This window comes from Mustela nivalis (genome assembly GCF_964662115.1).
Source record: "Mustela nivalis genome assembly, chromosome: 11".
Classification (NCBI taxonomy): Eukaryota; Metazoa; Chordata; class Mammalia; order Carnivora; family Mustelidae; genus Mustela; species Mustela nivalis.
In genome coordinates this window covers 100,513,943-100,531,136 of record NC_139030.1, presented here as the reverse complement: position 1 = coordinate 100,531,136, position 17,194 = coordinate 100,513,943, and the positions used below count along the sequence as shown (strand labels likewise).

The 17,194-nt window shown below is 39.3% G+C and overlaps 1 protein-coding gene across 2 annotated transcripts in view; it reads left to right on the top strand.

Annotated features, from left to right (window-relative positions):
• The window catches only part of NOP58 (NOP58 ribonucleoprotein), a 30,515-nt gene that overhangs the window by 538 nt on the left and 12,783 nt on the right, over positions 1-17,194 (top strand). The window contains exons 2-5 of one of the 2 annotated variants that reach the window (XM_082688901.1): positions 7,076-7,152; positions 8,973-9,025; positions 13,208-13,329; positions 16,382-16,518. In XM_082688901.1, the coding sequence (XP_082545027.1) occupies positions 7,076-7,152; positions 8,973-9,025; positions 13,208-13,329; positions 16,382-16,518 (389 nt within the window). Of the gene's footprint in view, positions 1-7,075; positions 7,153-8,972; positions 9,347-13,207; positions 13,330-16,381; positions 16,519-17,194 lie in introns of both variants that reach the window. The other variant, XM_082688902.1, reaches the window with a different exon arrangement.

Genomic DNA, 17,194 nt, shown 5'->3' with positions numbered 1-17,194 from the left:
GAGTTCGGGGTTTATTCTGAGTGGTTTTGAGGAATGTTTGAAAGGTTTTAAGCGGAGGAATGAGCTGATCTAAAGTTGGCTTTTAATGAAGTTGCTCTCCTCTATGGAGAACAGATTACAGGAGGCAAGAAAGGAAACAAGAATATTTTTGTATTAATCGAAACAAGATGAAATTGCTTGGATCGAGGTTGGTATGGAGGGAAACAAATACCAGGAGAAATTTTGAAGGTAGAACTGGTGGGATTGGTTGATCAATGGAGAATGTGGGTTTGGGGTTGCATGGGTACCTGATGGTGGAGAAGAGAAAAAACGAAGTTTTGGAGGGGGGCTTCTCCGAGGGAAGATACTAAAAAGGTCCAGTTTGGGCTGTGAAACTTGGGGTATTACTTAGACGTGGAAATGCAATCGTCATTTTAAGTTTCAGGCCTAAGGGAGAAATCCCGGGCCGATGGTAATCAATTTGAGATATGGTTGTCTTAATAGGGAAAGTTTGAAACTTAAAGACTATCAGCCCAGAACTGATTGAACCATGGGGCATTCATGTGGTAGGATGCTATTGAGATGTTCTAAAGGAGGAGATAAACAGTACTATCCATGTGCCAGGCACTCCTGAGCTCTACAAATGTAGCAACGAAAAACAGAATTTTCATTTAACTCTCCTAAGGTAAAAATCCTGGATAAAATGTCTATAGTATGGTTCTTTGCATCAAAAAACTATGTATGTGGTATGAGTGCAGAAAATATGGAATCAGCATTCCAAAATGTTGATTTAGAGGAGCTTTTGATGTTATTTTTTTAAGCTTTTTTCCCCCAGACATTTGAAAATATTTTCCATTTGCACTTGTTACATTACTTACTGTTTTTAAGAGATAAACTAATAAAAGCCGAAAGCTAGCTTTGCTTATTTTTTCTCATTGGGGTTGTCTGTAATTGCAGTAGTAGAAATTTTAAGGGACTGTAAAAGGCTTTAGAGCCTGGGAGTGTGTCTGATTTTACTTTCACCCAGCTTTTTGCAGTCTTTTCTAAATTTTTTTTTTAAGATTTCATTTATTTATTTGACAGACAGAGATCACAAGCAGGCAGAGAGGCAGGCAGAGAGAGAGAGAGAGGAGGAAGCAGAGGGCCCAATGTGGGGCTGGATCCCAGGACCCCGGATCGTGACCTGAGCCGAAGGCAGAGGCTATAACCCACTGAGCCTCCCAGGCGCCCCCTTTTCTAAATTCTTAAGTAGAATTCTGCACCTGCCAAATTTTCTTAGCCAACATATTCATATCCATATTTTGAATTAGTGTGTGTGGATGACTTATCCTCTAAGTAGATGGTAAGTATACTGTCCAGCACTAAGACAGGGAGGCACAACTGCACAGTCGGTCCACTGGTTGCTGCTGTTGGTAGGAAGGAATTGGCTTAGCAATTGTCTGTTTTTTTTTTTTTTAAAGATTTTATTTTTATTTGACAGAAAGAGAAATCACAAGTAGGCAGAGAGAGTCAGGCAGAGAGAGAGAGAGAGAAGCAGGCTCCCGCTGAGCAAAGAGCCCGATGCGGGGCTCGATCCCAGGACACTGAGATCATGACCTGAGCTGAAGGCAGCGGCTTAATCCACTGAGCCACCCAGGCGCCCCATAATTGTCTGGTTTTTAAACCTGGGTCATAAAAGATTCAGTTGTGTCTCTTGGTGAATTACTGATTTCTTTTAATGAAGGGTATTCTCCAGAAAATAAGTCTGGAGTATTCTGTCAGTTTTTAATGGTATCCATTGGCAAGTTACTGTTCAAAATTATTGAATTGTGGTTTATGGGTTAAGTAACGTGATAGAGAAATAACTAAAGGCTTGAATACATTGGTAAAATAATTCGATTCCAAATATTTCAGTTAATAGCAGTTACTAATTGTTAATAATGGAGACATAGAAAATGTTCTGGAATTGGTGGTTGCATAGTTTTCTGAAAATATACTGAGAAGTAAGTTGTACACGTTAGAAGGGTGACTATTATGGTGTATAAATTGTACCTTAAAAATAGATCTCTCGTACAAGGTTATTAGCTCTGTTTCCCATAATCAGAATGCTGGGGTTTAAAACTTGGTTGCATAAAATTTATGCTTTAGTGGGAATGCTTTCAGAAATTTTTAGAACTTTTTTTTTTTTTTTTTTTTAATTTTAGAACTTTTAACCTCAGGCCATAGGAATACATTTTATATCATGATCTAGTGTACATATGTGCACATATACAGAGTGATTTACAAAGAATTAATTTGCTTGTAAAAAATTACTGGATGTTAACAAGGTTATATATGAATGCAAAGACAATACTAAATGAACTGTTAATATTTTTTAGGGTATTGTAAAAACTCAGCTTATGTCCATTGTATCATGAGGCATCTTTTAGTTTTACTTACCCAGACCTTTTGTGGCTATGCTGCCCAAAATGATTGCCACTGGCTATTTATTTAGCATTTTATGTACATAGCTATTTAGCACTTCAAATTTGGCTAGTAGAGCTGTGGAAATCAATTTTTAGTTTAATTCATTTAAATTTCAGTAGTCCCATTGTGTAGTACAGCCATGTGGTGTAGTATTGTGTTCATTTCCTCACACCTGGAGGAAGATTTTTTAAATGTGTATACCAGAGTTTATGTATTAATAAGATTACTGAGCAGTATTTTTTCCAGCTTCATTTATTGGGTATAGTTTACATTCTGTGTAACCCACTATTGTAAATGTGCAGTTTGGTACATTTTAGTAAAATCTGTACAACTGTGCAAGTTGCAATCCAGTTTTAAAATACTGCCTCTTAAAAAAGTTACCTCCTGACCATTTGTAGGTCAGTCAGACCCAGCTTTAGGCAGCTACTTGCTGTATAATTTTGTTATTTTTAAAAATTTCATGTAAATAGAGTAATAGTTTTTTTGTGTCTGGCTTTTTTCACTTAGCTTGCTTTTGAAGCTAATCCATGTTGCATATATCAGTCTGTTCCTTTTTGAGTAATTCGCTTTTGAAACAATTCCAGGTCGTCCTATACAACTCAAGTTTCCTAAAACAGGACTTACCCATTTTGTTTGTGGAGTAACTCTAAAAAGTTAGCATTTTAGCATTGAATGTTTAGATAAAACATAGGAAATCTCAAAGTAAGCAGTTAAGTGAAAATTAAGGACACTTTTTTTTTTAAAGATTTTATTTATTTGACAGACAGAGATCACAAGTAGGCAGAGAAGCAGGCAGAGAGAGAGGAGGAAGCAAGCTCCCTGCTGAGCAGAGAGCCTGATGCGGGACTCGATCCCAGGACCCTAGGATCATGACCTGAGCCGAAGGCAGAGGCTTTAACCCACTGAGCCACCCAGGCGCCCCTTAAGGACACTTTTGATATAGTGTGCTCTTTCCTCTATAAATTTCATGCGTGTCTGGGATGGAGGAAGATACTCTAAGAACATCTGGCATGCTGTGGACGCATTTGTGTTTGTGTTTTACTCTTTTTTTGAAAAATTTCAAGGAGACAAGTGGTAGATGATAAAGAACCTCCACGTACACCATCACTCAGTTTCAGCAGACCCATTTTGTGGGCCATCTCTCCCCTTTGCCTCCCCACATTGTTTGAAGCAAATTGCTGCACATTTAGTTTTATCTATAAATAAGTATGTGTCAGGAGTTCACTGTGAAGGTGCGCACACAGGTGTCTTTCTACAGTGTCACCCCCCCCCCATGTTAGCTTTATTCAGTTTCAAAGCAAAGTTAGTATGATTATAATGCAGGACTCCAAACATGATGACATTTCACTACCTGCATAACTTGGCTTACACATCACAGCAAAGCTCAACAAATACAACAAACAAGACAGAATAAGGGGAATTAGAGGTAGGAAGTTAATGCAGTCTTTGACTGCACAGTTGAAATCAGGCCTAGGTCTGGTCCAGGTCACCTCATAGCACTAGTTGCTTATGTTCAGGCAGTGGAGGACCTTTTTTCTTTTTAAGATTTTTATTTATTTATTTGAAAGAGAAAGAGAAGTGCACGCTGGTGAGCCAGGGGAGTGGCAGAGAAGCTGACTCTCCACTGAGCGGAGAGCCCAATGTGGGACCCGATCCCAGGACTCCAGGATCATGACCTGAGCTGAGGGCAGATGCCCAACCACCCAGGCACCTCAGACAATCTATATTTTGTTCAGAGGTCACTTGTGCAGTGCGTTCCATGGCAGCTACCTCTCTGATGTGGTCAGATGTGAGAGGATTAAAAAGGTCTTGATGAGTTTGCTGTGCAGATCTTTCATTTCAAAAGGGATTTATTCAGTCTTGATTAGCAAACCTCTGTTTCTGCTGGTTATAGCTTCTGAGTGGGTCTCAGCCGGTGCTGGTTCGGCAGTATTTGGTCTTAGCTGCAATGCCCTTGGTTGCTTGTGCCACTGCTTGGCAGAAGTTACTGCTTGACAGGAGTGACTCCATTTTGCTCTCTCTAGTATAGACAAGATAAAGACTAGTATTAAAACTAGCAAACGGTAGCTGCTGTACTTAAGATTTTAGTGTCAATAACTACACATTTCTGCTTGGAAGTGGAGATAATTCCATCTTAATCCAAAATGGACTGAAATATGGACTTTACATACAAATGTTTTCAGATTTCTTTGTGTGAAAATGAATGACTAAAATTTGAGGCATATTTTTCAGGAAATGTAGCAGTTATTTCTAATTATATTTTGTTCAGACTGTCTCTTTTGGTAATTTCTCTTAGGTATGTTGTAGCACAATTGGGAGTGCCAAGGTTTTGTCATAACAGTGTCTTTGGAGACCTTTGAGTAGTCATGAATGTTTCCATTACATTTCCTTTGTTACTTTAAGAATGCTGATAATATCTGTTGAATATGCCAATTGTTACCCAAATGTTATCTACAAATATACTTGTTTTTCAACTAGGAAAAAATGTAAATTTTATTCATGAGTCATATCCTCTGTTTGGTACATATCCTCTCAACAGTTCCTGAACTTTGGATATGGTTAGTGGATTCTCTGAATAAACTATTTCCAAAAATCAGTACTGTTCTGTGAACTTCCTTTATCAGAAAATAACTGAATTAATGTTTCAGCGCATTCATGACGAATGTCTTTGGATTCTAAAGTTCTCATGATAGGCAAAATAGAACTGTTAGTGGCTTGTAACTTTTAGTATGTGTGAAGATTTTTAGTAAACTCTGTGCACAACATGGGGCTTTGATTCAGAAGTTGCATACTCTGGACTGAGCTAGCCAGGTGCCCCAGCTTGTAATTTTTTTTTTTTTAAGATTTTATTTATTTATGACAGAGTGATAGGGAGAGGGAACACAGTACAGGGAAGCTGGAGAGGGAGAAGCAGGCTCCCCGCTGAGCAGGGAGCCCAATACGGGGCTAAAATCGATTTGACTAACTTATCAAGTTCTGTAAATACATCAATTCAGCTGTGTGTGATTGAATTAACCAACACAACAGATCCTTAAAATCCTCCAGGCACACTTGCCTGACAGAAATTAAGTGCAACTTGTAGTGTTGTATTCATGCTTTATCACAAAAATACGTAGTAGACTATAACTGGGCAGTAAATCCTACTGTGTAAATATTCTGTGATAATACAGATTTGGTGAAATGTCTATCAGTATAGGTTTTAATTTTATCAGCTGGAATTTCCCCCCTAAGAAGGCATGCATAATATCTACTTGCATCTTATTTCACCAAATTGTTTTTTAAAGATTTTATTTATTTATTTGACAGAGAGATTACAAGTAGGCAGCGAGGCAGGCAGTGATCAAAAGTAGACAGAGAGGCAGTTGGGGGGGTGGGGGTGCAGGCTCCCCGGTGAGCAGAGAGCCTGATGCGGGGCTTGATCCCTGGACCCGAGATCATGACCTGAGCCAAAGGCAAAGGCTTAACCCACTGAGCCACTCCAGTGCCCCATTTCACCCAATTTAATATGCTCTTATTTTGCACTGCTAATTAAACTTACTTTCATCAAATTATAAGGCATCCCAATTTTAAGAATGTCAAATATGGGGAAGTACATTTTAGAATTGATTCTATCCTGTGTAATACTTAGGCAGTTTACTTACTACATTGGGTATTGATTGGAGTATAGGGAAATAAGTATAATTAATTCTTGATTTAAGTGAAATTAATAGATTCTTTTGAAAGCAGTTTGGTAGCATCTGTCAGATGTAAAGTAATGCATTTCCTATGTGATTAATTAACTCCACTTCCAGTAAAATCTGTCTTATAGAAGTACAACATATATACATACAAAACTGTTTTCAGAAGAAGAATACGGAAAATTTAGAAAAACCCTAAACATCTGTAAGGGCATAAGATGATGGTATATTCATACAGTGCAGTTCTAGGTTGTTAAAACCTAGAATGGTGTCCATGTTATGCTAAGTGGTATAGTATGATTTCTAAAGGTATGTGTAAATAAAATGTTGACAGTCAAAAAGCCTTAAAGAATATATATACCTAAAAGTTCATGACTTTTTTGTAAAGTGCCCCCTTTTTAATGTTTTTTAAGTTTTCTTAGAACAGGATGTATCTTAAAATTGATGGTACCTTAGTTTTAGAGAGAACTCCATTAGCAGTAAATAAAACTTATTCCTTATTCTAGAAAGCAGGCAAAAGAAGTATTTTTTTTAATTAATTAATTAATAAATTTGACAGAGAGAGAGAGAGATCACAAGTAGGCAGAGAGGCAGGCAGAGAGAGAGGAGAAAGCAGGCTCCATCCCAGGACCCTGAGATCTTGACCTGAGCCGAAGGCAGAGGCTTTAACACACTGAGCCACCCAGGTGCCCCAAAAGCAGTCTTTTGATGTTCTGTGAATATGAGACCCTTTGTGAAGGGGTTAGTGGTTCCTTCAAAATAGGAAGTTTTTGTCAAAGACCTCAGCTGAATTCCATTCAGCTACTCAGTATTAATTTGACCAAAATTTTATGGTAGGTAAGAAAACTTTATTGTTACTTCAGTGAGAAAAATAGCTTCCATACTCATTTTACATATGCAGTTGCACTTGAAGTGTGTAGTTATGTATGCCTAAGGATCCCATTTGAATAAAATTATTTAAATATTTGTTACAGGTTTTGAATGAGAAGAAACTTCAAGAGGTTGATAGTTTGTGGAAAGAATTTGAAACTCCAGAGAAAGCAAATAAAATGTAAGCCATCTTGAAACTAAGAATTTAGCAGTTAACATTTTGTTGGTGTTTGTTAGTGGTGGTGGTGGTGGTGGTGGTTTTAAGATTTTTATTTATTTAGAGAGAGAGAGCCTGTGAGTGGGGGGGGGGTAGGAGCGAAGGGAGAAGGGCAAGCAGACTGAGCATAGAGCCTGGCGTGGGGCCTGATCCCACAACCCTGAGATCATGACTTGAATGGAAATCAAGAGCCAGATACTTAACTGTCTGAGCCACCCGGGTACCCCTGTTGTTTTAATCTCTGTACCCAGTGTGGGACTGGAACCCATGACCCTGAGATCCAAAAGTCGCATGCTCTGCTGGCTAGGGGCCCCAAGTGGTGAGATCATTGAATAGTAATGTATCTGTAGATCTCTTACTGACTTGGAGGTCAGTGGTGTACTGAGGAAACCATGCTTCAGAATGATTGTTATCAGGGGATCCCATTTTTGCAGGATTCTTGTTTATCTCTGTATGCTCTTATGCAAGCATAGAGAGAGATGAAGTGCTACTTCAGAAAGGTGAAGTGAGGCAGAATAAGATGAAATTACTGCTTTTCCTAAAATCTTTGTATTATTGTTAAATGTGTATTTAAGGGACCCCCCCCCCCCCCCCCCGCCCGGGGTTTTTGTTCATGGCAGGTAAGAAAATCTTCCTTAAAACACCACTATTTTAGGTATAATAGAAGACTAGTTTTTCTTTTTCAAGAGCTGTATGCTTCATTTGGCTGAGTTAACCTGATTCATTGTTGTCAATGATGTATTCTTGTTGGAACTGAATATAAATGATCTAACTCAAATATTCGTCACTACCACTGAGACAACAATGAATTATGAATTAATTGTATATTTCTGTTTTAATATAAAATGGTGTTACCTTGCATATACCCTGCATGGGGGGAAAGGTGGCTAAATAAGGGTAACAGGAATCAGATTTGATGATAAGCTATTTCTTTTCTTTCTTTTTTTTTTTTTTAAGATTTTATATATTTATTTGACACAGAGAGAGAGAGATCACAAGCAGGCAGAGAGGGGGCGGGGAAGCAGGCTCCCTGCCGAGCAGAGAGCAGACGTTGAGTCCCACGACCCTGAGATCAGGACCCAAACTGAAGGCAGAGGCTTAGACCACTGAGCCCCCAGGCGCCCCAATGATAAGCTATTTCTTTTTTTTTTTTTTTTTTTAAGATTTTATTTATTTATTTGATAGACAGAGATCCCAAGTAGGCAGAGAGGCAGGCAGAGAGAGAGGAGGAAGCAGGCTCCCCGCTGAGCAGAGAGCCCGATGTGGGGCTCGATCCCAGGACCCTGGGATCATGACATGAGCCAAAGGCAGAGGCTTTAACCCACTGAGCCACCCAGGTGCCCCTGATAAGCTATTTCTTAACAGACTTTGTACTAGATGGACAAATCACTGTTGTTGAGATTCCTGACTTAAGAGGGACTCTTAATACCTTTTCTAAGGTCTCTTTTCTGTGTGATACAAGGATCTGTGTCCAGCTTTATAAGCAGCAGAGGTTATGTTGAAGCTTCAGCATCTTTCCTGTGGTTGGGATGTGGTATCAAACCTCTTTGCTGATCATTTTCCTTCAAAGTCTATAACCTCTGCAGCAGTCCAGACATTATTCACCTAACATTTAGAGATACTGGTTGTTTCAAGAATTTACCTAACTTTGCACCCTGATGCCTAGTGATGGGAAAGTTTATTTTGTTGGTACGTGTTTCGGAAACAATCCAAAACCTTTTTCCTAAATACGTGGCTTCTACCCAATCAATATGCCCTTGTAACTTTTCTTTTTTTCCTTCTAGAGTAAAGCTAAAGCATTTTGAGAAATTTCAGGATACAGCAGAAGCATTAGCAGGTAAAGTGAAAGACTAGCTTTTTTTGGTTTTGTTTTCAATCTTGTCAGTTGATTATCCTTATCAAAAGATTATTTGCTTCAGTTGCCTGAGTTAACCTTATTCAATGTTGTCAATGATGCATTCTTTCTGGAATTGAATTTAAGTGATATAACTCACATTCGTCACTACCACTGAGACAACATTGAGTTAGCTTTTTTCACCATAGGGTTTGTTCCCCCATGTGATGAGAGGTGAGAAGTGGTTAAATTGATCTCCCTGTGGAAACCAACAGCATAATGCTGAAGCACAATTCAGTAAAAGCTGTTCTGCAAGGGACCAAGGTAATGTAGTCAAGTACACAGCTCTCTGATAATTTTAATCCAGGGGTAAAGTTGAGAATAGCTAGGGTTCACAATTGAAGTAATAATAAAGCAGCTCTCTAAAAGTATGTTTTTAGTGCAGCCACGCACATTATTATTAAAAGCTTTAGGAAAACTAGTAGGCTTTTGTATGTATGGTTTGGTTTGGTTTTTAATGCAAAAACTACACCTAGGAGGGAAAAAACTACACCTAGGGTGAAGAGTTAATCCGAAGGGGACATAAGAATGGATGACTCTCAAGGTCTGTGTTTTTTTTAACGTTAGGAAAAACAAGAAGACTGGATATATGGATTTTTCATTTGCTTAGGTTCCATATATCAAATCAGCCAACTGCTTGGCGGTATAATTTGAAAATGTAGGACCATAAGGAAGAATATGGCATATAATTAGGAATTTCACAGACCCAAATAATTTTGTTCATCAGCCCCAATAAAAGGGTATAATTCTCTTGTAAAAATTAGGAATGTAATTAAACATGCTGGAATATTAATGGGCTGCCCCCAACATTAGCAGTAGGGTAGCTGAAAGAAGACCCCAAAATGGGGCCAATTTTTTAATTTTTAAAAATAGTTCAAATTAATAAATAAAATATAAAAAAATAAAAATAGTTTTAGGACTGCTTTATCGGTTAAGTCAATAATTAAAGCCTCATAGAACCATTAAAGCACAACTATGATAATTTTTGCCTGGAGGTTTCTTATTATTATTATTAATATTTTAAAATAATCTCTTCATCCATCATGGGGCTTGAACTCATGGCCCCAAGATTGAGTCACATGCTCTTCCAACTGAGCCAGCCAAGCACCCCTGCCTGGAGAATTTTTTAAAAGATCTATTTATCACAGCTCTAGAATTTTATGGGTAGAATTTGTTAAGACCCCAAGTGAGATTGTGTTTACTCTTCTTCTACTCTGGGGGGCATTATTCACAAAGTCTGTGATTTGAACTTCTGCTGGAGTTGTAAAGTGGAGGCATAAAGTGGTCCCAAGTGGCTTCTTTTGAATTCCTTTTTGCATATTATCTCTTATCTTTTTTGAGATATTTCTGACCTTATATATTAAATAGATAGATTAAATAAATAAATAAATAAATAGGTATATTAAATAGTCCTTACTAAATAGACCAAATTCTCTCCAGACATGAAGCAGGTTTTTTGCTATTAATAGGTAATGTATTGATCATGTACTTGTCAGGTTTTATACTCATGATTTCAAAATTGTTCCCTGTGGGGTAGATGTTAAACACTATTTATAGGAAAACTGAGGCTCAAGGGATATATCCTTTTCTTCCCGAGCTCTTGATATTCCTGAAAATAAGGTAAGGTTAATGGCCAAATGCCATGCTAGCTGAGAATTTGAAGTCAACTCCAGCCCTCCCCCCATCTACCTTCTGTGAAAGCAGAGACTGTGCTGTTACTCACCATCAAATTCCTGGAGTCTAGCACATAGATATTTTGGGTAAAAGAATGAAAGTAGTGAGCTCTGTCAGGAATCTGCCTTTTCCTATATATTTTTACCAGAAACTCCCAATATCACCGTATTAAGAGAGCAGTCTTTCCTGGGAATTACCTTCCTGCTCCCTGTTACAAAGAAATTTTGATCTAACAGATCCCAAACTGAGTGATTATAGATATTATAGTATGCATTTAAAAGCCCATACCCTAAGAAACAGTCTGATGGGTTGTGATATCAAGAATATCTGGCTCAGTCCATAAAGCATGAGACTTCTGGTCTCAGAGTCATGAGTTTAAGCCTTTTGTTGGATGTAGAGCGTACTTTAAAAAAAAAAAAAAGTCTTTGGGGTGCCTGGCTGGCTCAGTTGGAAAAGCATGTGACTCTTGATCTCAGAGTCATGAGTTTGAGTGCCAGTTGGCTGTGGAGATTACTTTAATAAATAAACTATTAAAAGATGAAAATAAAAGGTTGATTTTTTTTTTTTAAAGATTTTATTTATTTATTTATTTGACAGAGAGAGAGATCACAAGCAGATGGAGAGGCAGGCAGAGAGAAAGAGAGAGAGGGAAGCAGGCTCCCTGCCGAGCAGAGAGCCCGATGCAGGACTCGACCCCAGGACCCTGAGATCATGACCTGAGCCGAAGGCAGCGGCTTAACCTACTGAGCCACCCAGGCGCCCTAAAAGGTTGAATTTTTAAAAGGACTTTATTTTTAAAGATTTTATTTATTTATTTGACAGAGAGAGAGAGAGAGAGAGAGATGGTGAGAGAGGGAACATAAGCAAGGGTACATGAGAGGGAGAAGCAGGCTTCCCACCGAGCAGGGAGCCTGATGTGGGGCTCGATCCCAGGACCCCAGGATCATGTCCCAAGCTGAAGGCAGATACCCAGCAGCTGAGCCACCCACGCACCCCTTTCCTTAAAGAATTTAAAGCACCTGGGTGGTGCAGCTGGTAACTATACGATTCTTGGTTTTGGCTCAGGTTATGAGATGGAGCTGGCTGGCATCTGTGCAGAGTCTTTTTGCTTTCCTATTCTCTCTAAATCTTCAAAAAAAAAAAAAAATTTACATTGGTCGTAGAAGTTCAGATATACATTTGTATGGAGAACTTTATTTTCACAGTCTGAATTTTCAAGTTGCAAGTCTTCCAAATACTGCAGAAAATTTTGGTACTTTCTCTCTCTCTGACAAATAATAAAATTAAAAAAAGAAGAAAAAATTTTGGTACCAGCCTACATTTGGATGAAGTGGAAGGATTACTAGGGGATGCCGAAAAGTGGCTAGTAAAGTACAAGACTCAGTTTCTTTCCCCTTTACCTTGTCACCATTTCTGGCATCTTTTACTAGAAAGTAGAAAGATAGAAGCTCAGATAGAAAGAAGTCAGTGTTGTACAATATGGTATATCAAAGGTATAACCTAACAAAGTAGCTTGAGACTCTGCTTCTTAGAATGTGGCAACCTCTGTAAGAGCTGTGTCGTAGCTAGATGATTTTTGTCCTCACCATTCATCTTCCCAGATAACAGATGAAATGGACTTACAACTCAAATGGATGGAGATGTGATCAGGAAGAAAGAGAAGGTACCTGGCTGATAAAGGATTAACTGCCTGGCCTTCGAAATTGGGGCTGACTTCTTCTTAGAAGGCATACTTAAATTCAGCCCAAATTGCGACAGATAGCAGAAGAGATGTTAACCCATGTGGGTCCGGAAGATTCTAAGTGTAGGCCTAAGGAAGGGTGAGAGTTAACAAAGTTGCAGATTTAGAACCTGCCAAAAATGAAAGCAGTCCCAAATAGAATAGCCTGCCTTTGAGTAGTGAGTTCTCCATCACTGGAGGTTTACAAGCAGAGGCCTGATGCTGTATCTGGATCTGGAATTAGCAAAGCCTCCACTCAGGCATGTTTATACTGCAGCAGGACCTTTCAAATGAATACCCTCCTTTTTATCACAGGCTTGACAGGATTTTAGTATATTTCCCAGAGCATCAGGCCAGTCTATCTACAGTGACACTGGAGAGTGAATCTATTTGTCATTCCAAGATAGGTTGTTTCTAATATTTTATGATTCCAGTTCTGTCTGGATTCAAGAGTAGATTTAGATTTCATGTGACATAAGGAATGCTGGATCTGCTTTTAACTTCTGGTTCTCGAGCTGAAATGAGAGTGGAAGGTCGGAAGAGACTGGAATGTTTAACTCCTTCACTGTTTCCTACATTTATCATTTCATTTTAGAAGTAGTGTTCAATTCAGAGTTTTTGAAAGGAAATGCTTATTTTCCTTTATTCTTTAAGTTTAAATGAGATCTTGAAGTTCTTAACATTAAAAAAACTTGAGAGTTAACTCTTTTGTTTTTTCTTTTTCCCAAAAGCATTCACAGCTCTGATGGAGGGCAAAATCAATAAGCAGCTGAAGAAAGTTCTGAAGAAAATAGTAAAAGAAGCCCATGAACCCTTGGCTGTAGCTGATGCTAAACTAGGAGGGGTCATAAAGGTAAGTATGTTTTTTGTTCCTGCTCGTCAGACCTCCCCATACAGCATAGGAACTACAAAGCGTAGCCTTTGAATTGAGTTGTTTGTTGTAAGTTCTCATATGTGATCTTTTTTTCCCCTGTGCTACAGAATAATTTATTTCCAATGTGATTATCAGGACAAGATACATACAAGTAATGCCTGTTCATTGTAGAAAATAATTAATAACCCCAAGAAAGAATAAAAATTAGCTTTAACCTGGCCACCTGGAGATCTGTTAACACTGTGTGTGTCCTGCCATGTTTTTGCTTAGTCACGTTTCTGTTTCTGAAATTTCAACAGAAATGAGGACATGACATTTCTTTTTAGTGTATGTATTTTATTAGAAAACTTTCTCGCAGGGGGTAGAGTCTCTGGAGATGAAAGTGGAAAGACGGGAAAAGTGGGCTCCCAAGCATGAAAAAGCAAAACAGTTTGAAAGCTGGTTATGATAGTTTGATCTTCAGTGGTTATAGTAAATACTGTAGGGACAGTGAGCATACCTCTGATTTTTTAAGTAGGATTTATATTATGTTGTAGGTCTTTTTTTTTTTTAATAAAGATTTTATTCATTTATTTGACAGATCACAAGTAGGCAGAGAGGCAGGCAGAGAGGAAGAAGCAGGCTCCCCGCTGAGCAGAGAGCCTGAGATCATGACCTGAGCCGAAGGCAGAGGCTTTAACTTATTGAGCTACCCAGGCGCCCCTGTTGTAGGTCTTCTTAGATAGAAAAATGCTAAGGAGATTTGAGAGGCTGTTTTTTTAGGTCAGGGTTGTGAATTTAAGAAGTTCAGTTAATTTTTTTTTTTTTTTTTTTTTTTTTTTTAGTTCAGTTAAATTTTATTTCTAATTCTCTCTGGTGAGTAATGAAGTTTTCTGTGAGGGTGCAGTCTATCCCCATTCTTTGAACTGCCCATAAGTCTTAGTGTGTAATTTTTTTTTTAAGATTTTTTTTAAAAATTTTTTTGACAGAGCGAGATGCGGTGAGAGAGGGAACACAAGCAGAGGGAATGAGTGGAGAGGGAGACTAAGTGCGGGGCTCAGTCCCAGGACCCTGGGATCATGACCTGAGCCAAAGGCAGACACTTGACGACAGCCACCCAGGTGCCCAGTTTGTAATTCTCTGTTAAAAAAAAAACTTTAAATTTTAGGGACGGGGAGCCTACTTCTTGTCCCTCTGCCTGTTGCTCCACCTGCTTCTGCTCTCTCTGTTACAAATAAATAATAAGGTTTTTTTGTTTGTTTTTGTTTTTGTTTTTTTTGTAAGATTTTTTATTTATGTGAGAGAGAGTGAGAGAGCATGAGCGGGGAAAACAGACTCCCCGGAGAGCTGGAAGCCTGGTGCGGGACTCGATCCTGGGAGTCCGGGATCATGACCTGAGTGGAAGGTAGTGGCTTAACCAACTGAGCCACTCAGGTGCCCCAAGATCTTTTTTTAATTTTTTTTTTAATATTTTTATTTATTTATTTGACAGACCACAAGTAGACAGAGAGTCAGGCAGAGAGAGGGGGAAAGCAGGCTCCCCGCTGAGCAGGGAGCCTGATGCGGGGCTCAATCCCAAGACCCTGAGACCATGACCTGAGTTGAAGGCAGAGGCTTAACCCACTGAGCCGCCCATGTGCCCCAAGATCTTTTTTTTAAAAAAGCATTAAATTTGGGGCACCTAGGTGGCTTAGTCATAAAGCATCTGCCTTTGGCATAGGTCATGATATCAGGGTCCTGGGATTGAAGCCTGCATCAGACTCCCTACTCTGCAGGAAGCCTACTTCTCCCTTTCTTACTCTTCCTGCTTGTGTTCCCTCTCTCACTGTTGCTCTCTCTGTCAAATAGTAAAATCTTTTTTTAAAAGTACTAAATTTTAGCATAATAAATACAGGATGATAAATTGCTAAGTGGTGGGATTATAGGTATCTTTAATTTTTATTTTTTAAGATTTTATTTATTCATTTGACTGACAGAGATCACAAGTAGGCAGAGAGGCAGAAAGAGAGGAGGAAGCATGCTCCCTGCTGAGCAGGGAGCCCAGTGCAGGGCTCAATCCCGGGACCCTGGAATCATGGCCCGAGCCAAAGGCAGAGGTTTAACCCACTGAGCAACTCAGGTGCCCCAAATGAAATCTTAAAAATATTCTGTGTATAACTTTAGACTCCCTCAGAAATTTACTACTGAAAGCCTATTGTTGACCAGAAGTCTTACCAATAACGTAAATAGCTGATTAACCCGTATTTTGTATATGTGTTAGATACTGTGTTCTTACAATAAAAGCAGGAGAGAAAGATTTTACTTATTTGACACACAGAGATCACAAGTAGACAGAGAGGCGGTCAGAGAGAAGGAGAAACATGCTCCCTGCTGGGCAGAGAGCACAATGCAAGGGGTCTGTCCCAGGACCCTGAGATCATGAGATCTGCTGAAGGCAGATGCCTAAGTGGTTGAGCCAGCAGGCATCCCCAAAATTGTAATTTCTCTCTCTCTGTCTCTCTCTCTCTCTTTTTTTTTTTTTTTTAAAGATTTTATTTATTTATTTGTCAGAGAGCAGAACCATCGAGAGCAGCAAACAGAGGGAGAAGCAGGCTTCCTGCTGAACAAAGAGCCCATTGTGGGACTCCATCCTAGGACCCTGGCATCATGCATGACCTGAGCTGAAGGCAGACGCTTAACTGACTGAGCCGTGCAGGCATCCCTATTTCTCTTTTTTAAAAGATTTTCTTTATTTTGGGGGCGCCTGAGTGGCTTAGTCGTTTAAGCATCTGCATTTAGCTCAGGTCATGATCCCAGAGTCCTGAGATCGAGTCATGCATCAGGTTCCCTCTCACTGTCTCTCTCTCTGTCAAATAAATAAAATCTTCAGAAAAAAAAAGTTTATTTTGAGAGAGAGAGAGCATGAGTGAGGGGGAGGGACAGAGGGAGAGGCAGACTTCCTGCTGAGCAGGGAACCCAATGGGGGGCTCTATCCCAGGACCCCGTGATCATGACCTGAGTCCCCTAGGTGTACAAAACTTGTATTTCATTAATACAGATGTTCTTCTTACAGGAAAAGCTGAATCTCAGTTGTATCCATAGTCCTGTCGTCAATGAACTTATGAGAGGAATCCGTTCCCAAATGGATGGATTAATCCCTGGTGTAGAACCACGTGAAATGGCAGCTATGTGTCTTGGATTGGCACACAGGTGAGATTTACTGGAAAAGAAAGTCCACTTATTCCTGTTTAGTAAGCAGTTGCGTTGCACTGGTTTAAGCATATTAAAATACTAATTGAATTCTCAATAATCTTTTGAGGAAGGTAGTAGTGGTATCCTCATTTTATAGATGAATCTGATGCCCAGAATCAGTTCACCTCGTAAGTAATGAAGCCTGGATTGGAGCCCAGGCAGTCCTCATTGTAGACATTCTCTATCCTTCAAGTGTTGGGCCCCACAACTCTTGGGCTTTCTCTTTTCCCTAATGTCTAACTGAATCATTTGCTGTTCCTCCATCTTTTCATCTCCCCAAATCTTCTCATCTGCTGTGGTCTTCTTCTGTCTTTATCTGTTGTTTTATTCCGATTTTATTGACTTTTTATAGTAAGGCAAAGAGAAACGCATTGACCTATCGTGTTTAACCTGAGGTCCATCAGAACCGCATTTCTGCTGAGCTCTGATATGTTCTGAAAAGCTTGGCTTTCTGTGAAATTGCACTAAAATAATAGGGTTTTTGTTGTTGTTGTTGTTTTAAGATTTTATTTATTTATTTGACAAAGGGGGCTCGGGAGCAGGCTCCCTGCCAAGCAGAGAGCCTGATGTGGGGCTTGATCTCAGGACCCTAAGATCATGACCTGAGCCGAAGGCGGAGGCTTAACCCACTGAG